At 36.2% G+C, this 26,609-nt stretch overlaps 3 protein-coding genes across 4 annotated transcripts; 1 reads left to right on the top strand and 2 right to left on the bottom strand.

The window, feature by feature from the left end:
* The first annotated feature begins 175 nt into the window (after window positions 1-175).
* LOC306847606 (uncharacterized protein) lies at window positions 176-4,517 on the top strand. The gene is made up of 2 exons (XM_079381650.1): window positions 176-305; window positions 1,912-4,517. Exon 2 carries the CDS (start codon window positions 1,981-1,983, stop codon window positions 3,148-3,150), a length of 1,170 nt encoding a protein of 389 aa, XP_079237776.1. The 5' UTR covers window positions 176-305; window positions 1,912-1,980; the 3' UTR covers window positions 3,151-4,517.
* A 113-nt stretch (window positions 4,518-4,630) lies between these two features.
* On the bottom strand, window positions 4,631-11,034 carry vamp1a (vesicle associated membrane protein 1a). Of its 2 annotated transcripts, none has more exons than XM_079380329.1 (5): window positions 10,463-11,024; window positions 9,277-9,397; window positions 8,585-8,743; window positions 6,748-6,799; window positions 4,631-6,398 (listed from the first exon to the last, which is right to left on the bottom strand). In XM_079380329.1, coding segments are annotated over exons 1-5 (351 nt in total). In that variant the 5' UTR covers window positions 10,465-11,024; the 3' UTR covers window positions 4,631-6,381. The 2 variants fall into 2 exon arrangements, with proteins under 2 accessions (XP_079236455.1, XP_079236454.1); XM_079380328.1 differs by having other exon boundaries at window positions 4,635-6,398; window positions 10,698-11,034.
* A 1,389-nt stretch (window positions 11,035-12,423) lies between these two features.
* On the bottom strand, window positions 12,424-25,573 carry iffo1a (intermediate filament family orphan 1a). Its single transcript, XM_079381648.1, has 9 exons — window positions 24,349-25,573; window positions 21,301-21,361; window positions 21,090-21,185; window positions 20,782-20,922; window positions 19,070-19,251; window positions 18,691-18,808; window positions 18,160-18,252; window positions 17,808-17,938; window positions 12,424-14,977 (listed from the first exon to the last, which is right to left on the bottom strand). The coding sequence occupies exons 1-9, from the start codon at window positions 25,320-25,322 to the stop codon at window positions 14,821-14,823; spliced, it is 1,953 nt and encodes a 650-aa protein (XP_079237774.1). The 5' UTR covers window positions 25,323-25,573; the 3' UTR covers window positions 12,424-14,820.
* Between the last annotated feature and the right edge of the window lie 1,036 nt (window positions 25,574-26,609).

Genomic DNA, 26,609 nt, shown 5'->3' with positions numbered 1-26,609 from the left:
CTCTTCAGCTATACAGTAATACATCTTACGTGATTTGACTCTTTCACATTACATTCACACACAACTGCATTATTTCTTTATTTAATTTTACCGATACATTCATTCCTCGCGTTCGCACACTCCACCACAGCAGACGGCGCTGTGCCATGAACCATCGACGCCGAGCGAGAGACGAGGAAGAACTGGCATTGCCTTTCAAATAATCACAGTCGCCCGCCCACTGTCCGATGCTGTTTGGGTCGAAAATATTGTCGAATGCATGAAAAAGATAATCTCTGCTGTTGTGAAAGCGCTTTGCGAGTAAGGTGCGTTGTGTTTCGAATATTTGCCGCTTTTTATTATCGAACGAATGAAAGTAGGCTCTTTTTCCATTGAAAAGTTGTCTTAGTCGGGTTAGCAGGCAGCTAACAAAAATCGCAAGTGCTTCACATTTTCCTGGAACTACAAAAGCTCGCGGGCTTCACTGTACATGATGGCAGCCAGTATACAGCATCAGCTCTTTTATGCATTTTATACTGCGTGATATCATGCGTATTTTTTAATTATTTTGACGAATTTTGCGTTATTGCTCCATAAAAAAATAAACACGAGTAGAATATTATCGTCAATATTTTGTAATGTGTAAGATCTCGCGGTAAAAAACGATGCATTTTTTTTTCATACTGTGATAAAGATGTAGATTTGCATCCGTTAAGCATGCATGAAGTAGGCTAGCAGCGTGCTCGAACTTCTCTCGCCGATTCGTTTTCTGTTGGAAAGACTGGTGTTTTTTCTATTGTCTTGAGTCTGCAAACAGCGCTTCAGTCGATTCGATCTGTTTTAAAATAAATTGCTCACAAAATTATATAAAAAAAACACCAATGCACCTCATATCCCCTCCATTTTTATGAAAATGGTTTTTAGTGAGTGCATTTTTATATTTAAATATTCGTTTATATATGAAATATTATGGTACGGATTTAGCGCATTCTTTCATAGCCAAAAACAGTATTTAATTCAGTTGCGTAATTTTAATTTACATGTAATTTTAATATATATATATATATATATATATATATATATATATATATATATTTTTTTTTTTACAAAGATTTTTTTTAAACAATATCAACACCCTAGTAGTTCAACATAATTATATCCGTTGTGAATGAACTAAATGTATTCATTGAAGTTGTTGAATCGTTGTATAATTAAACACAATAGTTCTAAGTGTTTGTGTGTATATATATATATATATATATATATATATATATATATATATATATATATATATATATATATATATATATATATATATATATATATATATATATATATATATATATATATATATATATATATATATATATATATATATGAGAGAGATGAAGTCTGTTTTATATTAATTTATTTTAGCTTTCAATAAATGGGTTCATATTTACTTTTCCCTTTCATTGTACATTTTTTGTTTGGTCTGCAGTAAACTTATTTTACTTTATATACACATGTAATTATTATTATAATTTTTTTTAAGAATATAAAGTAATTAAGGTTGTGTGTAAGACGGTGGGAAATGCATGAAAATACAAGGTATAAAAATAGTTTGTGGAAAATTCTGGTTTTGGAGGGAAAACTATATGAGATATGTATTCAAGTACATAACTCAAAACACTAGCTTGCTCTTTTCTATCTGTTTTCTTTTTATTTATTATATACCAAAAAAAAAAAAAAAAAAAACTTGCTACGTGTACTATGTTAAGCTGAGACTTGTTATAGCTCTTGCGTATTATTGCTCTTTTGTTGATTTTGATTGCTTCCATTGTCCTCATTTGTAAGTCGCTTTGGATATAAGTGTCTGCTAAATGACAATGTTAATAATGTTTTAGATCTTCGTCTCAAATCATTTTCCCCCTCTCATCTTGTTGTTTTCAGATTCTCAGCACCAAACAGACGAGTGTGGCACTGATACGCCTGAAGTTGTGAGCGAGAAGCTGCAACGTGATGGAGGTTGAGAATAAAGAAGAAACCGAGAGCCCTCTGCCCAACGGCAGCACCCATCCACCCAAACGTGGACGAGGCAGACCACGAGGCTCACTCAATAAGAAGTTCACTACCGAGAAAGCACCGACACACAACGCCAGGCCATCTAAAAAGGTGGACTTCTTTTCTCCCGACATAGTCATAAAGACCAAGGTGAAGAAACGTGGTCGACCAAAGAAGATAAAAATGCCCGGCAGGCCGAGAAAGATCCCGCTCACGCCTGAGGAAGAGTCAGAGAGACTTCACAGGTTGAGTTTACAACGTAAGCGGAGACTGTCAAAGCCGCTCGGAAGACCACGCATTCATCCCATCGCCGAAGGTTCCAAGGTAAAAAGAGGTAGAGGAAGACCACGCAAGAACGGTGCTAAATCTGGTTCGCAAAGTGGCGGAGCCAAACAAGCTGGCGTTGAAATCAGCCTTGATGCTGCCAACGGTCCTCCACGAAAGAGAGGGAGGCCGGCGGGCTCGTTGAAGAGAAAGAGGGGTCGGCCCGCAGGTTCTACTAAGGTTGCCAAGATCGCCAGGGCCTCAGATGGAACCCCAAGAAGGAGAGGCCGCCCTCCAGGCTCTCCCAACAAGGTGAAGAAGATTCAGCGGGCTGATGGATCTCCTCGTAAGAGGGGCCGTCCCCCAGGCTCTGGCACCAAACTGAAGGTCATTCAACGAAACCCCGACGGAACTCCTCGCAAGAGAGGCCGACCTCCAGGTTCTGGCAAAAAGGTCAAGATTGTCGAAAAGAAAGTCGGTGAGACTCCCCGCAAGAGAGGCCGGCCTCCAGGTACAGGCAAAGTCCAGGCTCGTCCTGCAGAAGGTGGAGAGACGGAAGGTGAGAACGCCGATGGTGCCGCTCCGCGTCGAAAGAGAGGACGTCCAAGCAAAGTCAGACTCGCAGTCGTGCTCGAAAAACTCCCCGCGGCATCAGCGGAGGAAGACGAAGAGGAGACTGCACCCTCTCCCAAACAATCCCGCACCTCTGACGATTCGTCGCAAAATCCAAACGATGACGATGAAGACACCAGGGCGAGTGAGAACAACGCAGACCCAGAAGACGAAGGTGACGCCATTGATTGTTCAAAAGTGAACAACACAAGCGAGAACGAGATGGTGGGCAAATTCAAAAAAAAGAAATGAAAAGATTCGGGGCTTCATTGGAAATTGGTGGGTATATTTTTCGAAGGGTTTTAATAGGCTATATCAATAATTTTTTTTCATTTTTTTTTTTTTTTTAAATCTGACAAAGTGTGCTTTTGATGTTGCCTGCCATGCCAGACTGTATTTGTTTTTTTTTTCATTTTCTCTCTCTTTTATTTTGAAGCTCATTAACCGAAAAGTTTGCTCAGTCTTATTGAGCACAATTGACTATTTTATTTTTATTTTTTTCTTGCATGGAAAAAATATTTTGTCTGCATAATAATTTGAAGCATGCAAACTCGAAGGACAAGTATGTAGCCTGACATCATGGGATCCAAAAAGATGATGCACAATTAACGGTTCCATTGAAAACGTTACCATGCTAAGCACACCTTATTTGTTACCAATGGCTTGTGCCAATCATTTCAGAGCAACTACCAAACCAGACTGTTTCAGATGTAGTATCCTCATACCTGTGCAGTAGTCTGTGTGCACAGGATTTTAAAGTACTCGAGGCTAATTTAAAAAATTTAAATTGCCCAGATGGTTTTTAGTCGACATAGTAGTGGCTGTGAAAATCTGCAGCTTTTTCGAGGATGATGAGGTTAAGTGCGTCTTTGCTGTAGTTTTATTTCTTTTATCATTCTCGGTCCATTCATACTTCAACTCTGTAAAATCAGTCCCGCCGAGTTCAGTGTTTTATAGTAAAACAGCCTTATTTTATGCTTCGTATCATCAGATCTTTGTCTGATAGTTCGGTCATATATAGGTGTTGAGTGCTTAGTTTACGACAACCCCCTCATTTTTGCTAAAATATTGTGATTGCTTCGTTTTTAAAACATGCCGTTGTTTTTCAAAATGTGAATACATACAAAATTCTGCTTCGACAGAAGGTTCATTGGTCTTGGTTTTTAATTTTCATATCATTTATGGCCTTTTATAAACATTTCTTGTTGCTCCTGTCTTTTTGAACTTTTTCACATGTAACCGTTTTTTTTTTCTGTCTTTGATTTGCTTAGTTTGTGTAAAAGCGTAGACTTCTCTTGCTATAAACTGTAGATCTTGTCTTGATTAATTTTCTTGTATGGTTTAGTTTTAATCTGTATGTACCAGTAGAAGCTGAAAACAGATTGTTTTAGCCGAGGTCTTGCATCTAGAAATGTTCTTTCATGTTAATAAAACAGTTACTGTTCAGACATGATGGTTCAATAGACATTAAGTGCATTTCATGTGCACGCTTTCTAATTAGGTTACTCATTTGTGCTGTAGTACGAAACATTTCTGTATCACCGCTTTGTATGATTTGTTTCACTTTGTGATTTGGATGAGCATTGTTGCTGATTAATAACCAATTAAATCATACCATATTCACCAAGTCTTGTGCACTTCCTTTACTAGAGTTGCATGTGATGTGAACTGTTCCAACTCTTTCAGAGGTAACGTTGCTTCCGTTTCCCCAAATAAAAAAAACTACACAGGGGAGGAGTGAGTAACAGCATCAGCACTTTATTAGAATCAGCACATGGTGGGCAAGCAGACATGCTTTAAAATGAACCACGAGTTAGCAGCTTGGCTCCAAATGCTCAGGGACAGGAACTGTTATTTTAAGCATCTCTGCAGTGCATATTTACAAATGAATAGGTTGCATAAAACACAATGTAGTCAGGATTTTTTTTTAAGGGAATAACATTCACTGCCCTGCATTAGGTGTGCAGTTTGGGTTAATGCTGAATGTAGGGGATATTATTCACACATGATGATCTTGCATTAAATTCCACATCAATAAGAGCAAAATTTCATAGTTTTAGGTGCTGGACAATATGTCCTTAATACCCAAAAAATGTCCAGTTAAACCTACAATCACTATAATGAAGGTGGTTAAAGTGCCCATGTATATTTTACACAAACACATGCAGAGGTACATCCCTGAACATTGTCGTCTCCAGTGCTGATTAGGTATCTGCTCCGACACTGAATCCCGAATATTTACAAATACACTAAACTAGTCACATTATTTCTCTTTCCGTTTACATATCAGCAGTAGTTAATTCAACCCAAAGACATCATGTTGCCAGTAAAGTCAGGAGGTGCGAGGTGTTAATATGCTCAGGATCTGAATTTCACCATTGCTTTTTTACCAATTTTTAATAGTCACATTTAATTTAGCAATAATTAAATCAAAATAAATTGTATTTGTGACCACACTTGTCACACATCACAATAATCTTGACTATATATATATATATAAAATGTATTTTAAAATATTTTATATTGTGGTCACTGCTGTAATGTTAGATTTTCATTTTACACATCTTACCATTAATGTCACTTTTTTTTTCATCCCTGTTTTTTCCTCCAGCCTTAACTGATCTTCTGGCTGACATTAACGTCAAAGACAACATCAAACAGCAAAAGTGACGATTTGTAATCAGATATTCCCCTTAAGTCGACTGCAGATGCTTAAAACATTCTACAATCTTTCTCTTATGCTTTTTAAACATTTTAAATCTTAAAATGAATTGTAAAAATTACGCCATCCATGTTTTACATTATGATATACAAGGAATTAACATCCTAAATCAGTAGTCAATTTAAAACATTTAATTCACATAGTCTTTACCGCTCTAAAATCATTCAGGTTTTTAAAGGTCCATATTCATAAGAAAACAAGTTGCCTCTAGGAGTCTATATATGGAGGAGGGTTAAAATCAATTCTTGTAATTTCTCATTGCAGTTGCACTTTGTTAATACTCTAATAATAGGACCACAGCTGTTGTTTCTGGGTAAACTAGTACACTTTGGCTTCTATGCATAAATGCATGACTTGATCCTAAACTCAAACTTAACTGAACTTTGCATTTCATTTTCCCTCTTTAGTTATTCATGGGTTCATTTGGACCAGCGCTACAAATCTACATTATTGCATCACCCATTTGTTTTATTATTATTATAATTTTTGGGCCTGAAAAGGGCCAACACATTCTCCAATCTAATACCATAAGTAGATATTCCTAACCGAAGGAGTTTTTGAGTAAGCTCGGGCACTGTTGCAAAGCACTCAAGAGAGGTACAAAGAAATGCAGTGACAGACAAAGGGAGGGAGAGGCACTGCGTCAATGACTGCACACACACACACTGTGGATTCAATGAAAGGCATTGGTGGGGAGAGAAGGAGGGGGTGGAGTTCACACAAAGCCAGAGTCTCCTGTCCTTGTGCGTCCCATGAGAGGCTCAGTAGTAGAAGTACACTGTCGTAAAAGACAAGAAAAGAGAAATAAATCATTGCAATTGATTAGTGCATGTTGATTCAGGATTAAGCTGGACTTTTTTATTTGATGCGTATACAAACTAGACCTTATTTTTATAAGAACAGCTGATCTTTATTAGCATTTAAGTTACAGCTGCAACACAATATTTGTTTTTCTTACATATATCATTACATGCTTTTATATGCCTAAAATTCATTGTCAAGGTGGCAAAACATCCTACGGTGGAGTAAAACTAAATACTAAAAACATTCTGTTTTTAAAGTCTGATTTACAAGTAAATCAACCAACACCGATTAGTGTTTGTAAAATTAAATTAGTTTCTACTCACTGAAAACGATGCCCATCAAGATGACCCCAATAATTCCCATCATGATCATCATCTGTGAAAATATAAAGCTAATGAATCAATTCTGTTTGAGAAATAAGATTGCATGAACAACTAACTGCTAATTCTTTATTTATAATGATAATACAGTTAGCTTTTCTGGGCTATCTAAAATGAAGACATAAAAATCGACCCACATGAATGTGGCTGCTTTAAGCTTCAATATTTCTCTCTCAAGTATACACTTCACTGAAAAATATAGAGTAAAGTTACAAAAAGAGATCCAGCAAAAAGGAAAGAGAATAATAAAACAATCTAGTTTGGAAAGCCAGGACAGAATGAGATTGATTAAAAGTGGGACGTTTCAATATAAGAAATCTACACAGAATAAGAAAGAGATATGGAAAAGGGAATGAGGCAGGAGGAGCTAAAGACAGAGACAGAGCGCAGAGGGAATGATTAGAGCGGGTTACATCACAAATCACATCTGGCTTTTAATCCAGAAATGCTGTAATCCAGATTGGGACTAGAAGCCCCCTCCCCCCACTCCCGCTCAGAGATGCGATTGGACGGGCAGCTGTTCGGCCATCTGGGGCGGGCGGTGGGGGGTTGGTGAGGGACTAATACATTTATGCTGTCTGGAGGGGAGGAGAATGGGGGGAGTTTATAAATCCACACCGAGGGGATGGATTGACAGACAGCTGGATAGAGAGATAAAAATGTAATATGTAAAGTGAGGCTGTCAGAGGGTCAGACGGACCAATGCAGTACAAGACGTTCACAACACATCTCAAGTGCCTCTTCTTTCAATGCAAGACATTTTCCTACTAAGGAAAAAGGAATAAATTAAATTATATATGAATTCCTCATTTATTATTTAAAAATATTTAAATGAACTATGTATTTTTATCCATGGCATGCTCTAAAAAGTCCCTTCTATTAATAGATGATCAATGGAATTATTCAGGTATTAAGAAAGTAAAAAATGAAAGGAGATGGTAACCGCCTGATGGTTGTGACCGTCTGCACGTCTCAGGAGTAGCTGGACTCACTCTGCTACTGCAGTACCTAAGCTTGCGTCACAACTGCAACTTGCCTAATATATCTCAAACGCTCGCCAGCGCTGTGACTTATGGGCCGGACTGCATTCAGGTTATATCCAAATGAGAATGCTTCTGCTTTAGTGTTGAGTCAGCTTTGCCCCATGAGCCATCTTTACTGCTGGCAATATAGAAACACCGAAGGAGGCACTATACTGTAGAAAATCATTTTTCAAAGTTGAAAATTTAAATTTATTAGAGTACGTTTAATAAGTTTAATTCAATGTTACTTGCCAATTCTTTGTAATCAATTGTGAAACTTACTAGCAATTTTCTGTGAAAAAATGTTTATACACCAATTTTTTTTTTTGTGTATTCATTGTATTTATTTATATATTTAACAATTATCTATACTAAACTATAAATCTATAGGTTGATCTTTAACACAGAGATCAATATAATAATTTTCATTTCTGAATCTTGCTTTTTAGTATTATTTATTACAAGTGAACTACAACATCTAAAGCCAAATGGTCTCCTTTAACAAATTTATTTTTAAATGCTTGATAAAACTATTCATATGTAAATGTAAAGTGAATGTGACAGTTTACATAAGAATGGTTTTACAGCGGATTTACATTACAAATAAATTTCTTGAATTAGGTGTGTTTGTATTCAGTGATTTAATTTTAACGGTGAATTTAAATATGTATCTTAAAATAATTTAAATACAATAGGACTTGGGACCAAGGATTCTAGATGTAAATAAACACAACCCAGCATCTACAGTCAAATCGCACCTTAGCATTCTTCCACCAGTACTTGTTTTTCAGTTTTGCAGCGCTGCTCTCAAACTGTGATGCTCCGGCCTGCAGCGCGTCTGCCCGGTCGTCCAGTTCTGATAGCTTCTGATCTCTTTCCAGAACCTTGTCCACATTCACACGCATGATATCAACCACCTGAACACATATGCAAAAGATAAACACAGCAACTTAGCATCTAAGAAATCAGCAACATAACATCACTGCATTGCATCAGTAAGATTCAATGTGAAACTGAATTTTTAAAAAAATAGAAATTACAGAATGTCTTCATCGACACTTGACATTGGAAGCAATATTAGGATGAATATTGCATGAGACGAGAGACTGAGTATAGTACCTCAAAATTTGACTGTATGAACATTTCATGGTTCCAATAAAGTCCATCCAAGCTTTGATTAATTTTAGTCTGCTCCTTTAATCTTACTGATTTCCTCACTGCTATAAATAACATTTTTAATAATATATGTCACATCCATTAAATTAAACGCCATAAAAATATACTGATCAGAACATAATATAAACTTGAAAAAGTGCAGGATTTAGTAGCTATAGTAGGCTTCCTTGAACCATAGGTCTGTACTCAAAGTAAAATCTTCTTCTGTCTAAATTTTATTCATATCCATCTTGTTTTCCAGCAAAGTATCTGAGTTCATACTGGTAGGTTTTACCTCATCCACTTGGGCCTGTGTCTGTTGGAGACGACGGTTGCTGGTGAGGTTGGGAGGTTGGGCGGGTGTGCCCCCCTCACCCTCTGGGGCTCCAGGGGCTGCATTGGCATCTGGGGCAGACCTGAGGGAATAAGGGGCAGGGGTTGGGAAGGAACATTTTTTGGAGCCTTTAAAGTTTCCTCTGCACCACTGGCTCTGCATAGGCTCAATCAGACACATGAGAATGTTCAGTACCTCTAATATTACATTATAACAAGGATCAAAGCAAAACAATGCATGAATAAATAAATTAGACTTGGGCCTCAATTCAGACCATGGTGCAATTATTAAAGCTCGTAAATGAAATTTATCATAAAAAACTTAGTTTTCTTTAATTATACACACTTGCCTTACATTAAATGACTTTTACAGGTGCAAGTGTGCAAATTAAAAGTTGAGAAGCGTTCTGGGATTCTATAAGGCTCCAAAACAAAAAGCACTTATAGTTTTACTTGAAAAAAGTAAATTAATAATAAAAAATAAAAAAAGTTTTGTTTTCAAACATTTTAGTAAAATTAGTCGGATTACGCTAAATACACGTTTGCTAACAGAAGAGAGGTAACCTCGGGAGGTAACCATAGCAACGGTGGTTGCTCTATAACTTTAGATAGACAAAACACAATAATAAAGCACGTAGTGCTATGTGTTTTGTTTAAAACGCATTGCAGATAGTTAAAGCTGGGATAATTTAGTCATAGTGATTAAATAAGTCATTCTGGTTTGCGCTAGACGAGCATTAACGGCATGGGTCATGAAAATGACTAAAGGGCATCGAATTAAGTTCAGGTAAATTTTGTGTATGCAGGACCATGATTTAATACGTCTCTCGATGCAGTTTCCACTAAATTCCGATAGATGGAGCAGGGCACTAAAGTCTACGCAATTTTTGATGTATCAGCTTAAAACCTGAGAGATTTTGCGGTGCTGTTAACGAGCTCTTTTGCAAACAACCTTAGACGCCGAGTTACATTTGCTAAATATAATACAGAGAGCACAATAAAGTGCGTTTTAATAACCTAACTGGTATCGCAATACATCTCGGGCATAAAAAGAGGTTTAAAAACAAAAACTCAGTACATACTGAATGAATAAGAGATTTTGCTATACTAGCATTTTGTTTGAAATAGTGGAAATGTATTGTACTCACATTTTGCTGGCAGGTGCTTAATAATACAGACCGTCGTCACCAAGGATACAGAGAGAGAGAGTGAGAGAGAGTGAGAGAGAGAGAATTAGTAGTCAAACGCCAAACTTCTTATATTGACGATAAAAACATACACAAGGAAGAAAAACCTCTAAGTATTTCTCCTTATAAACTCTACATCAATGCAGTATATAATATTCCCCTGATGATGGAAGCCATGTCTAGACCGCGTCATCACAAAAAGTGCTGCATTACCGAAAGAGCCTCAGGCGACTAAAGCCTCGAAACACAAATCCAGTCTTCCGTATGAAGAGCTTCCTTCAGTTTTTCAAACTGGATGCGACTATATATATCCTCCTGGGAGCACGTATTGGAAAAAAATAAAAAAAATATATATATATATACGCAGTCAAGTGACGACTTAATTAAAATGACAGGCTTCAACTTTTGTTAGGCTGTTGGAAATAGCAGTAAACCAAGAGACATTAACATGATAAACGCACGGATAAAAACGACCTGGACGAAAAAAATTATAGTCCTCCCGTCTCTGCATGAAAGTGTATGTATGCCTGAGTGAGAGAGAAGGGGAGGGGATGTGTGTGTGTGTGTGTGTGTGTGTGTGTGAGAGAGAGAGAGAGAGAGAGAGAGAGAGAGATCACGAACACTTTTAGTGACTCACTCTCTCTCTCTCTCTCTCTCTCTCTCTCTCTCATACACACACCCCTCCCGCCCCTCGCGGTAACGTTAACGGGACAGCACTGCGGTGGTAGAGCATAATGTAGCTACACTTCCAACCCCCCTCGCAGGCCTGAGATTTTAACTGTAAGAAAGGAGGAGAGGCACAAAAAATGGGTGTATGCTTTAACAGGCCACCATCATCTCAGAAGTGATGCATTGGAGCTTTCTGCTTACAAATAAAGCATGATCTGCACATCAGTTAAACAATCCACAGACAACTTTCAAGGGAATGTGCAATATGCTGGATTCGTTTATGGATGTGGTTATTGAAAGTGGCATGCAAATCTTCTGAGCTGTGATGTGAAATCTTTATCTTAAATGCAATATGCCTAAATAATCCAAACTAAATGGTAAAAGCTCTTTACGCAGACACATATAGGTTAGCATTAGTGTCGTTTTGGCTGCATAAGCAGCAAACGGAAGCAGTCCAGCCAATAACAAAGCTCAGCAAAGTGCTACAGACAGTTCGGTCGCTGTGGTAACAGCATCACTGTAATGACTGCTGAGCTCACAGCAGCAATCAATGAGAGAAATATTTGGCCCTGTGCCCAAACTATAGCCAAAGAGCTGACCACTAATGGCAAAACTGTAACTCAGACAATCAACAAATTTAATGAGTTGGAAACAGATTCTAGAACAATCAAGGAAGTGCTGTTTTTTTTCTGGTATAGTGGATGAATCATTCTGTCATCAAATTAAACATTTGTTTTTATATGAGAGTTTAGTTGAATGTCTAATTTATGGATTTAAGATTCTGTAACCTAATGGACTGAAGAAAACATTAAAAAATATATTTTTGGGAAGAACTCATGACATGTCCATGAAGATTAAGATTTTGGGTTAAAATAACTACCAGTGTCACTGTCACCACAAATCACAATATTCCACAATATTAAGCAGCACAACTGCTTAATAATAAGAAGTATTTCTTGAGCAGCAAATCAGTTGTTTGAGATTATAAAAACATTTCACAATAGGCTTTTTTTTAATTATTATTATCAAAAAAGTCACTATTTTAAATAAATGTGCATATATTCAATGTGTTAAATTAAGAATAATGTATGTAAAATAATTATACATGAACAAATAAATACTTCAGTTCATGCACTGAAATTTATGCAAATTACAAATTTACTGAAAAACATTCTTCCTCTAATACAATGGTTTATAATTAATACGTTAGAGTAAGATAACATACTTCATGCAAATAAGATCAGAGAATAAGTAATGTTTTCACTAAAATAATTTATTTTCAGCTTGTCCATCTAAATATCTGTACAGTTTTTCATTTTCTGGTTTGAGACCATCTTTTCAAGTTTCATAAATCTAGATATCAGATATCTAGAATCAGAACAATTTCATATTTGTAATAAATAGTATTCTATTGCACAAAAACATTCCTAAACCAACAGCAGAGTTTAGAAGCCCTTTTCTAACATTGCCTCACACAACCACCAATATTTTGATCAACAATTTTGTCGAGGAATAAAATGCCCCTAATTCATATTCTATTCATAACTGATAAACATTTGTTTTAAACATTCATCAAATTACAGTTCTCCTTTTTATATCAACCACTTCATTTAACATCATATTACAAACTAAGACTTAGGACCATGTTGAGCCCATGACCTTAGATTGTAATAAATGGCAAAATATCACTTTGTTCTGTACACTGCAGTTCACACAGACCTGCTTACATTCACGTTAACCATAGCTACACTGCTGCATGAGTTGGCATGGTAATTTACTGTAGGCTATGACTGAATAATCACAGAAGAAGCTCTATTATTTCCATGGTTTACATCCACAAGGAAATATCTACAACTATTACATGTTGCTGCTAATGAGAGTTAAGCAGACAGACATTGTTAGCATTATTATGAAGGTTGTGAAGCAGATGTGTGCCAGTAAACGCCTCAGCAAGTGCCTTCAAGTATAAATACAATAAACTTCCAGAAATCTCCCAGGCATTGATAAATATGTTAGTTGAGCTTTTCCTTTACCGTGTGTTTTGCCAGTAATTATCAGAAAAGCACTGATAACTTGATAAATATAGAAACAAAACACAAGATAAAGCAAACAAAAGACAGAAATATCCAGCATACTGACTCATAATTAGATTTATGAATGTAAAGTTTCATCAATAAGTGATTTGTTGGGATAACAAAATGTTTTTAAAGTAAATCCAGTTGTTTAGTCCTTGAACTGAAACTGCTCTTTTGGTTTCAGACTCTGAAGTCTTGAATTGTTTTGGCTAAAATTGTGAAATAAATATTGAGATCCCTCTTTATTCAAATAAATAATTAAACAAATAAAAATAGATAAATAGCTTAGAAGTTCAGTTTAGAGAGTGGAATAATGTGGAATGCAGTGCCCTCAGCAGCACTTAGTCCTCCCAAAGAGAAAATCTAATGAAATTCACTTGAGCATCTCTATTTGACTAATGTTAATGCAACTAAATGGCTCAAGACATTGACTGAGGCAAAGAGATCAAAGGCAGCTTACAGCGCATAAAGACACAACGCTAAAGATTTAGACATCTTCAAGAAACACAAATAACAAGGCCAACGATTAGTCATCTGGCCTTCATCCACGGCACAAAATCACAGAATATATAAGAAAATGAAAGCAGACACCCACACACTTCATTTCAGTGTGCACTTCACGCCAAAGTGTTGAGCACTAAACATTGGTCCCAAAATGATCTCTATTCAGAGCTGCAAAACGTTGACTGCAGACCTATTTAAATATCACTTGTCATATCGCTGACATCACTGGGAGCTGATGCATAAACTGCTAAGTGCTTATTCAAAAATTAATAACTTGCTTTTATTATTTGAATATCCAAGGTTAAAAAACCCTATTGTTGTGGTTAATCGAAAAAAAAAAAAAAAACTAAAAAGTGTCTTGTTTGCTATACTAATATATATATATATATATTATATAACTAGCGATTCAAATGTTAAATCCTTTTTAATTAATTTAGTCAAATTCATATATAGTTTCATATATCATTTTAAGTAAAACTTGATGATACAATGGTAATTGAGAAATATTTCAGGTGTTTCCTTAATTTTTTTCTTTCTCCATTCAAAATGTTGCAAACAAAAAAATTTTGTTTTTTTTCCAATCATCTAACAAATGCCAGTTCCTTTTTGACATAATTTTTCAGGAAATTATGTCATATCATAACGAAGTGCCTTTTTAACTAGAACATATTCCTTAAAGTCCTCATTTAAATATCTTCCTTAAATGACAAATTACAGTGTTCAAGAGGTACTACATAACAGGAATGACCCTGGTGTTTATCTGCATAAAAATAAATACAATTATGTAATCTAGAAAGAGTGATATCACATCCGGCCTCATATTTGTGGCCAGAATTAATCTAATGCTACATGCTGGAAGTGCAAATAATGAATCTTTTGGACTATTAACGGTGTATTCCAATAGAGGGCACTAATGAAACCACACACGGTTACTTGCCTTTCAGAAGGTAACTATATAACCCATTTGCTGTGTATTCTTGCTGCAGCATCACAGTCTCTATTATGAAATGATAACCGCCATACATTTATAATTGCAGCTATTTTTGTGGTGCTGGAGGGATATAAATGCTCCTAAGCCTTTTTCCATGTGGGGTCCGGGCCAGCAGAGTTAGACTGCAAGTCATTATACACTTCAGTGCTGTCAGAATTTGCCGCAGTTGCTTTTTTCCTCTCCTTCTCCGCATTCTCTCCCTCCTCCACAGCAACCGAAACAAGAAGAGGAGATTTTCTGTGAAAGAAGGGAGATGCAATGAATGACGACAGAGGGTGTGTTCCATTCAGAAATAAACATGTATGTGGCTTCACTCTCCACAGAAAGAAACAAAAGGGTGAATGGGTCAAAAATAACATTAAGAATGCACTTTTATTTAACATTAAGAATGCATTTTTCACTTTTGTTATCCAAGCCCCACTGATACAATCACACCTTCAGTTGCAGCTAATTTAAAATCTTTACACATAATTTTTGCATCTCTAATAATCATTTTTAGAACGCAAAACAAAACAAAAAAACTCTTTCTCTTTCTCTCGCTGACCCTGAACCACAAAACCAGTCTTAAGTCGCTGGGGTATATTTATAGCAATAGCCAAAAATATATATATGTGAGTTTTTTTTGTTTTGCATTCTAAAAGTGATATACATATGATATGATTCATATGATACACACACACACACACATACATATATATACACACAGTGCCCTCCAAAAGTATTGGAACAGTAAAGACAAAATTGCTCTGTTGGCTGTGGAGTCAAGACATTTACAAATATGATTAAAAGATGAATATGAGACAAAACTACAGAATGTCACATTTTATTATCGGGTGATTCAACACATAGATGTTCTACCAGCTAAGAAGTTCAGCACTTTTAGAGTTCATCCCTCTATCTGATGTGAGCATAAGTATTGGAACAGTTGCCTCTCAGGTCTTTCTAAGTGATCAGCTGTGTCCTGTTGCATTCATTCTTCAGATATTAAAAGCAGGGAATCTGTCGTATCAGTTATATCCATTACTTCTGCATTCTGAATCTTGCATTTGATGATGACATGCACAAACTAGGATGAAGACGAGGGAGTTGACTTTGAGAGAAAAGCAAGCAATTTGGATGCTAAAAGAAAAGAGGAAGTCAATTAGAGCTATAGCAAAAGCCTAGGGCATGGATAAATCAAGAGTTTGGAAACCACCAGCGACACCAGCAACCAACAACGACCTGATCGGCTGAGAAAACAACAGTAGTTGATGACAGACAAATCATAAAAGCTGTGAAAATGAAACCTAAAAGGAGTGTCTGTAAAATCACCAACAACTTCCAGAAAGCTGGGGTGATGTTCTGACGGTTTACTGTCCTCAGGAGACTTTGACACAGAATTACAGATGCTACACAGCAAGATGCAAACCTCTGACCAGCACCAAAAATAGAAAGGCAAGATTAGAGTTTGCAAAAAAGCACAAAGGTGAGCCAGAAGAGTTTTGGGGCTGTGTTTATGGAACGATGACACAAAGATGAACCTTTATCTAAATGATGGGAAAGCAAAAATGTGGAGAACAAAAGTGAACTGCAAATGAACCCAAGCATACAGCCTCATCTGTAAAGCATGGTGGAGGTGGTGTCATGGCATGGGCATGCATGGCTGTCTCTGGAACAGGCCCTCTCAACTTTACTGATCACTTAATGTATGATGACAGTAGCAGAATGAATTTGGAAGGGTACAAAACCATCTTGCCTACCAATATTCAAGAAAATGGCACCAGATTAATTGGGAAGTGCTTCATATTGCATCAGGACAATGGCCCAAAACACCCAGCCAGTTCAGTCAAGGAATTTATAAGGGCAAAGAAATGGAAAGTCTTAGATTGCCCAAGTCAATCTCCAGATTTAAATCCGATTGAACATGAATTTCACCAGCTGAAGAGGAGAGTAAAGGCAGAAACTCCCCAAAACAAGCAACAATTGGAATTGGCTGCATTAAAGGCTGGGAAAAGGATTTGAAAGGATGAGACAAAGAGTCTGGTGATGTCTATGGGTCACTGCTGTGATTGTGCGCAAGGGATCTGCAACTAAATAATAGCTTTTAATCTTTTATATTTGCCTTATGTTCAACTGTCCCAATACTTATGCTCACATCAATGAGTGGGATGATCTCTGAAAGTGCTGTTCTTTTTATTTTTTCCAATACTTATGGAGGGCACTGTGTATATATATATATATATATATATATATATTTGTGCTGTCAAATTAATAAATTAATATTAATCATGACTAAAAGTTTTTGTTTACATAATATGTGTGTGTGTGCTGTGTATAGGCCTATTTATTACACACATATATATATATATATATATATATAGACAACTGCATGAATATATTTAAGAAAAATGTTATGTTTACATATTATATATATTTATATGAATATAAATATATGCATGCAAATATTTTCTAAATACATACTGTATGTGTGTGTGTGTATTTATATATACATAATAAATATACACAGTACACAAACTATATTATGTAAACAAAAACTTTTATTTTGAATGTGATTAATCATTTGACAGCACTAAAATATATATATATTTAATGCACTTTTAACTTAATTTAACTTCATCTCTTTAACTACAAAAAATTAACCAAACTAATTTTATATTTATTAAAAATGTGTTCATCTCTGTTCAAAATGTTTCAAATGAAGCATATGCTTTTATTATTTATTTAATTTGTTTATCTGAAAAAAGTCAAATCCTTAATAACATCACTCTTAGTAGGAAACGCAATGGAATAAGAATTGGATTTAATTAACTTATTTTTTGTAAATAATTTATTTTTTACAATTTTTTTTTAATGTTTAATTCACATTACGTTTGGTGAAATTTATGATGATTGGTCAGGAATGAGAGATTCTGATGAAAAGCAACAAATCCTGGGAGAAAACAGTCCATTAATTGAGCACTACAAGTCAAAACAGCCTTTTTAAGTAGTTATTTATGAGCACTTCTGACCCGACTTCATGACTATAATGATTAGTCTCTCTTCGAAGTCCTTGAGCGTGTGTGTGTACCTGTCTCCACTCTGAGTGATTAATCGTCTGCAGGTCTCCATCTGAACATCCAGGCCTCTTTTCATGCTGCACATCTCCATATACTCATGCAAATGCCTGTTCATATCCGACTTAGCAGTTGCCAACTCCAACTACATACAAACACAACACAAACTTTAAGTAACAAAAAGTCACATTTTACAACTGTCTCTCCTAGAAGAGGCACCCTTTCCATCCTTTAAAAGATCACACAATATTGTCAAGACATCTCTCAATGTTGTTGGCCTTGCTTGATAAAAAGCTATTATGTGTTTGGCAGAGTAAAGAAAAAAAACATCATGTAGATGTTTGGGCACAAGCAAAGACTCTTCACCTCAATTTGGTCAATGGTGTCTTGATATTCCTTTTCACGGGACTTGAAAAGGGACTCTGTGTCCTTTATCACTTCCTCTATGGACTCCTCCTGCTGTGTGAAACAAAAGAAAAACTGTTAAGTTTGAGATGTCTTGTAGCTCTTTCTCTACATAATGAAAATATTGTGCAGTGAGCGAGAGACATTCAGATGAAATATATCAATGCAGATAAAATGGCAACTGTCAAGTGTTTTTTTTTCCCTCCTTCGTTTGCCTTTTATAGCAAAACTGATGAGACAACAAAAACCACCAAACTATGATAGGTGTAGCATGAGCGCTTTCATATTGTGCCTGTGTGACGGGCATTTTTTTCTGTCTTGGCTCGAAAGATTTGGATAAGAAAACAAATAATAATATAAAAATAAAGCAAATCAAATAAAAAAAAATATGAGATGGAATAATCTATAATCCATTTTATACATAAATTCATCATGTCAATTAAATTTTCAAAGTCTATCACTGGAGCTGAAATCAATAAAAGACAAACGTACTTCTCCTTGGTTCTCAACACTGAAGGTGTACCCTGGAAAATCTTCCCAGAGTAACAGAGTTTCCTCAGTCTCTTCCCACGCAAGACTGTCACAGTCATCCTCAAACTCACACTCACGTCTGTGGCAAAAGAACAAACAGTTATTATCTTAAATGATTAGATGCAGTCTGAATTCAAATCTAATTGAGTGTGTGATCTTCAAAATAACAACAGAAACCAGAATGCAGCAACACTATCATTTTAATAGACCATTTTTTTTCATTAGAAGTACTATTTATTTAGTCGCTGTGCATATCATTATGTATGAGTAAAACTGATTAACAGCACTCATTATTCCACAGCATTCTCTGAAATTTCAGACGTTCAATGGCGCCACTTACAATTGGCTGAGCATCCTCTGCATCTCCTCATTGATCTGATTGGCTGATGAGCAACAAAGCTCCACCTCCTTATTCCCACTCTCCTCACTTTCAGAGATACTAACTGGTTCATCGCTCTCATTAGTCTGTGGTGCTGGTTTTCGAGGACGGCGGGTCAAGGTTGACGGAGGTGTGGCTACTTGCTAGAAAACAGTAATATGAATAAAAATTAAAAACACAGAATATATAGTCTTCAGTGTCACATGATCCTTCAGAAATCATTCTAATTTGCTGATTTATTCTAAAATATTAAAAAATGTATGATTTATTATAAGTCCAGCTCTTTTGTAACACTATGAATGTCTTTACTGTCACTGATTAATTAATTAAAAATAATATTCTTACTGACCCAAACAGTAAGTATTAAATATGAAATAAATTACATATGTGACCCTGGACCACAAAACCAGTCATAAGTTGCACGGGTCTATTTGTAGCAATAGCCAACAATACATTATATGGGTCATAATTATCTATTTTTCTTTTATGCCAAAAATCATTAGGATATTAAGTAAAGATCGTGTTCCCTGAAGATATTTTGTAAATTTCCTACCGTAAATATATCAAAACTTAATTTTTGATAAGTAACATGCATTGCTAAGAACTTCATTTGGAGAACTTTAAAGGTGACTTTCTCAATATTTTGAGTTTTTTGCACCCTCTGATTCCAGATTTTCAAATAGTTGTATCTTGGCCAAATATTTTCCTATCCTAACAAACCATACATCGACGGAAAGCTTATTTATTATTGTATACAATCCGAATCCCAGAAGTTTTGGGACGTTTATTAAAGTTGAATAAAAATGAAAACTAAAAGACTTTCAAATCACATGAGCCAATATTTTATTCACAATAGAACATAGAGAACATAAATGTTCAAACTGAGATATTTTAGACTTTTAAATGAGCTAATTTCAGAGAACATCTAGCAACTAGTTAAGTTAATTGACATCAGGTCTGTAACATGATTAGCTATAAAAGGGATGTCTTAGAGAGGCAGAGTCTCTCAGAAGTAAAGATGGTCAGAGGCTCTCCAATCTGTGAAAGAGTGCGTAAAAAGATTGTGGAATACTTTAAAAACAATGTTCCTCGACGTCAAATTGCAAAGGCTTTGCAAATCTCATCATCTACAGTGCATAACATCATCAAAAGATTCAGAGAAACTGGAGAAATCTCTGTGCGTAAGGGACAAGGCAGAAGACTTTTGTTGGATGCCCGTGGTCTTCGGGCCCTCAGACGACACTGCATCACTCATCGGCATGATTCTGTCATTGACATTACTAAATGGGCCCAGGAATACTTCCAGAAACCACTGTCGGTAAACACAATCCGGCGTGCCATCAGCAGATGCCAACTAAACCTCTATCATGCAAAAAGGAAGCCATATGTGAACATGGTCCAGAAGCTCTGGCGTGTCTTGTGGGCCAAGACTCATTTAAAATGGACTGTTTCAAAGTGGAAAAGTGTTCTATGGTCAGACGAGTCCAAATTTGACATACTTGTTGGAAATCACGAATACCCGAATAAAACATGAAAAAAAATGAAAACCTTAAAAGTCTTTGAGAAAGCCGGGAAGCTATGAATGATAAACAAACATACAGAAAATAAGGCATGTCTGTGTCTAATATATTTAATGTAACTGCAAATGCAAACAGTGACAATGAAAGACAAACCTGGAAGATCTGAATCATATCTTCGCAATTTCTCTGTTGGGCTACATCACACAGACGAGCTGTGATGTCAATCCTGCGACAGATGTCCATGTCCACTTTCATGGCCTTCTCCTGAATCTTACTGTCCAAATCAGAGTGATTCTACAGGAGAGAGGATGTGAAAGTGAGTGGAAAGAAAGAACAAGGCAAATTGAAATAGAGGATCAATTACTCAGACATTTGTGGGACATCATTTGACTGGAATAAACAATATTGGCTAAATTAGGTATTTTTCAGGTCAGGTCATATGAATGTTGTCATTAACTCACATTGCTCATGAGACCTTTGAACAGAACCAGCTCTGCTTTAAGCTGCTTAACCCTCAGAGCAAGTTCATCCTGACACACCTCGCTCTCCTGTAGGTCCTGAAACACACACACACACACGTGCCATCAGATGCAGTATAGACAGTGGAAAAGGTCTTAAATTAATTTGAGTCTTATTTTAATTAATTTAAATATTAAATTGATTGGGTTTTACCTCTTCAAGCTCTGCAACTTTTTCCTGTAGATCCACCCGCACAGTGTATTCCTCTTCCCATCTAGAATAAATAATAAAACCAGAATTGGCAAACCATCAAATTTCTTTTTTTTTTACTTCAATATCCATATCTATTTTGATGCCCATTTCAAAGCATTTTTCTATTAGAAAACAGACTGTAATAATTTGTACTATGGCTCAATTAAAATTATAACGTCATCAAATAAAATATAATACATATATTAATATATTTATTTATTTAAATACTTTAAAGGGGAAATGTGTAATTTCTAAGCCACTGGCATAACAAATAGAATTGACCTTAATGAGGGTAAATGCCATATTTATTTTGATGTCCATTCAATGGGCTGTACTGTTGTATACTTTGACTTTGAAAAAAAAATGATTGTAATGCTTCCTACAATGGCTTACATACTTTTATTAAATTAAATGTACTACATTTGACAAATAAATGTAATTTTATTAAATGAAATATAATAAATGCATTTATATATTAATAAATAGATAATTAAATATATACATTGTACTGTTGTACACAGTCCTACAATGGCTTGCATGGGTATACTTTGCATAAAAATCTGTAAATATATCATTAAATTAACTTAATTTAGGAATAAAAAATGTATTTGGTAAAACAAAAATTCACTCAAAACTGAGTCTGTACATCTTTACGAAAGTAAACATGAAACTCGACACTTCCACACGTTATAAAAATGCAACCACCAGCTAAGAGTGAGTGAATCTCAGCTAAAATAGTCTGTCATGTAACATGATCTAACACTTTGGGCTGGTAGTACTCTACTCATGTAGTAAATCATCTTTTTTTGTGCAGCAAGCATTATGTAACATGTCACTAGACTGTACGCATAGGACGCAATTTACAGCCTGAGACAGGAAGTGCAGGATCGTTCACATACACACACCTTCCATTTTAGGCCATTACTGCAGTATCACTGCAGGTGTTTGAGCAGGTGATTTATGTTAGTGTAACACTCAGATAACATCCACATAACCTTCTTCTTAACACACCAGTGAATATACAGACAGCTGAATCAGCGATTCCACAGACTAGGTGCCATTGCATCACATATACAACAAAACATAACATAAGAGAAAACATACAACCAAGAGCTTTTTCAGAAATACTGACTGTTGACATAAAAAGTGCTATTTTGGCTGGGATTCAGTGGCTTTGCCAGCTAGTAGTAGTCTGGGGAGTCTGAATGGGAAGGTAAGAGAGAGATTGTTGAATTATTCTCTATTGGCATCCTGGCAGTAGCAGCACTCAGTTGAGTACTGCATTGCAGATGCTGAGGCGCAGAGGGGAGGCGGCTGAAATTGGAATGAAATAGATGGAGAGATGAAGAGAGAGATTCACTGGGAGGAGGGGTTATACAGGGTATTAACATAACTTATTAGTATTAACATAACTTATTAGTCATGTATTCTTCTAAAACCATGCAGAAAATATAATTTAATGCTAATAGTACTTATTCATGTGTGATAATATCAATGCATTAAATTAATACCTATTAAATAACATGATATAGTTAGCCTAAAAAATGTTTAAAAACAATTCTACTTAATAAAAGAGAATTAGGTAGTATTCCAATTAAAGCTTACAATATTTAAAATTAGAAAAAAAAGGATTACTAAATAAGCCTCAAAAATTAAATAACTGTTTAACCTTATCTACTGAATGCAATTAAAACCACTACTATATATAGCATTTTACTATATTCAAAACTGCATGTTAAGTAATAGGGACCAAGGGCAAAAATGCCACTGAAAATAACAAAATTATGCATTATAACACTTTGCATTATATCAAAGTATCTAACCCAAGCATGATATTATATGTTTAGAAATAATATGCCCTCATTAAGGTAAAAAAAAAAACCCTTAAATTTTGATACTGATATGCACTGTATATTTTTTTTTACTGTGATTATTTAATAAGTTCAGTAATAAGTGAAGTCTTATTTAAAGGCTACTACATAATGCCTCAAAAATGGCAACTGAAGAGGGACTGAAATGTTGAGTGAGAACCAGCCCTAACAGACTTGTCTTGCTAAAGAACAAACACACTTATTCAGTGCAAACACATTCATCATAAAAATTCCACAAAATGTTTTATGTTCATTGAGTGCATCTACTATACTAGATTTTTATTAGGGCCACAGGCTTGAATAAGCAAGGCCCTGTTAGAGCACTTGCAAGAATATTCAGTGATACACTATTATTAACCTGTAATCTCACCTCACAGAGGGAAAAACCTGAGGATTTTGTTAATAAAGATGAAATTAAACTGCTAAAACAAAAGTGTGAATGTCAGGATTCACTGATCTTTATTAACAGACTTTAATATAATGCATGGTTGATAATATTTTGTTATGGTAATGACATGATGGTAATGAGGTTTTTCAGTTTTCAGAAAAAAAGAAAGAAAAAGCCCTGAACTTATACAATATGTTAGCTAGTTAGTACAATGGATTGATTTTTAATTCAATTTCTCTAAACATGTGTTTTAATGACACCTAACAAAGGTATACTCTTTAAAAATGCTGGGTTAAATACAACCCAGTGCTGGGTAAATATCGGACAGAAAACATGCTGGGTTGTTTCCAACCAACAGTTGGGTTAAATGTTTAACCCAGCCTTCTGGGCAGTAACCCAACCGCTGGGTTCGTCCATATTTTACCCAGCGCTGGGTTGTATTTAATCCAGCATTCTTTAGAGTTTACTGTAAAATGATTTTGAACATGTTAACAAGCCCTAAATAAATAAATAAATATGCTGTGTTCTCGAAATTAAAGAATCATCAATCATCCATGTATAGATAGGTAGAGAGACAAACAGACAACGATAGCCTAGACACAGACAGACAGACAGACAGACAGATCATATATTAACAAGAAAAAGCTACTACGGAAATTGCGAACCACGCAAAGTGCCGCGTAAACGTGTGCGTAAAAGTTGCACTATGAAGCTCTCCATTTACATCACATAGATAGCACTCATACTAACCTCCGTTTGTATTCGTCTCTCTCCCTCTTTACCTTGGCGAGCACATTGTACAGGGCCCGAATCTCTGGGGTGATGGTGTCGATCTGGACACCCACTCCGTCTGGAGGCACCCACGACGATACACCCGGTCCCGAGACCCGCGACTCACGCCCGGCGCTGAACCTCTGATCATACGACCACACAGTTCCAGGGTGAAATCTGGGTGGAGGGTTGCTGCTACAGCCGATCCCAGTATTTACATACTTCGCGCTAATATTGCTGAATGTTTTTGGAGCAGGATCAATCGGGCTGATGTGGAAATTTGGGGTGAGGTTGGAATTAGAGTCCGTCAGATTGGATGGGTTCAGATTTTCTAATATTGTTGTACTGTTATTGGACACGAGTGGGAGGATGGTGCTATTGAGAGTCGGTGACAGCAAGGCTCCGGACAGATATGCGGTGTCATTCGCGTTCTGAATGGGTAACAAGTCGGGCCTGACAGGAATCAATCCAACGAAGCCGGTTTGAACTCCAACATCTCGCGTTAAAGGCTTTTTATTTTCTACACACTCCGCGCTCTTATCCAAAGCCTGTTTCAGTTGCTTTTCCAATACTTTATTCCGGCGTTCCAGTTCGTGCACTTTGGCTAAAAAGCAGCGGAAGCGCAAATTCAGAGTTTTGAGGACGCTGATGTTGGAACCCAGGTCGTTACGCAGGGCCGCGGCGGCAGGAGGAGGTGGAGACATCCGTTGCAGATAGTTGCCCAGGTGTAGATACGGTGTTCCCGGAGGGGGTAAAGCTCCTAGGTCAAACCCATCTTGCCCGATGCCACTCGTGTGTTCGCTTAAGAAAAGGCCCGCTGGATCGGTCCAGTGGCCCGAAGACGCGGAGTCTGCGAAGCCCGTCACCTGGTTCTGCTGGAACGGATACACGTTCTCCCCCAATACAGGATTCATTCTGGAGTAGGAAAATCTGAAATGCTCAAAGTCCGGCATGAACACTGATTTAACCGTGTGCCTTCGAAGCCGATCCTCTCAAGTTAATAAACTGAAGGAACACTTGTCCGATTAAGTGGGATCAAATGAATGAATCCGACCAAACTCAAGCCTTTGATTATAACTATGATAGTCTATAATGTTACGCGTATTTGCATGTTATTTGTTATAACAGTTCCTTACCAGACGGTGTTTATTATCTTAGACGAGATTAAACGCGTCTTTGTCGCTGGACTGCCAAGCTCCAGAGCAGAAATAAACATGAGAGGAGGACTGCGGCTCCTTCATACCGTGATCGGTTAGTAGAAGCGCATCATTCTTGCGCAGTTTGTTTATTTTAGCACAAATCGATATGTTTAGTTTAATCGATGCTGTGAAATGACACATTTAACTCCAGGGATTGTGTTAGATCAATTTTATTGTGCAATATTTAATCTCAGCATTTTGAAAGTGCGTTTGTATTTCTAGGATTTACGGTAGTCAAGGTGTACCTTTACGTCACTGGATGTAATTTGGCGACAGGACCGTGATACAAAAAGCGACTGAGCGTGAAACATCTGAACTGTAACAATATTATTTTTCGACGTTTTATTGGGTTTGTACATCAACAAGATGAAATACCAGGACTATACATCTAAATAAAAATAATAAAGGAATTGTCGGTTTTTACAGCTAGTCAAAGCAGTGTTCAATTTCCTTTTTAAAAATCATATTTTTGGCGGAAAATTTCCATTTATGAGAATAACATTTAGATAAAATAGCAAAACATTTACACACACACACACACACACACACACACGGTGTATGGAATAAGATTTGGTCATTTATTTTATGTACCACAAAAACAAACACAATTACATACTATTTCCTCAATTTTTGTATAATTTGTGATTTGAAATGACACACAATAAAAATACTCTGCTCACAAACAATTACCTCGATTTGTCAAGGTCTTATGTCTCATATTTCATCTTGATTATGTGCTTTCTTGACACTTTTGTCTTCTTAGTAGCAAAGTACACCAAGGTTTGAGAGAAAAGTACTTTTATGATGGATTTTCATAGTTTAAAACTGAAACTCTGGGTGACAAGGGCAAAGCTATTAAAACTAATTTTAATCTTTGCTTATTATAATTAAAGCAAGACTAATGTTCTTGTGTAAAGCCCTGTTTATATTGCAGTGAGACAGTTATAATTTTACAACAGAATATATACAAAGCCCAATTATTACAGTAAAGCTTTATTCATACAGCACCTTTCAAAACACTGTTTACAAAGTGCTTTGCAG

The sequence above is a fragment of the Barbus barbus genome, assembly GCF_936440315.1.
Source record: "Barbus barbus genome assembly, chromosome: 27".
NCBI lineage: Eukaryota > Metazoa > Chordata > Actinopteri > Cypriniformes > Cyprinidae > Barbus > Barbus barbus.
Note: the sequence above shows the minus strand (reverse complement) of the source record. Positions and strands in the feature narration are given on the sequence as shown.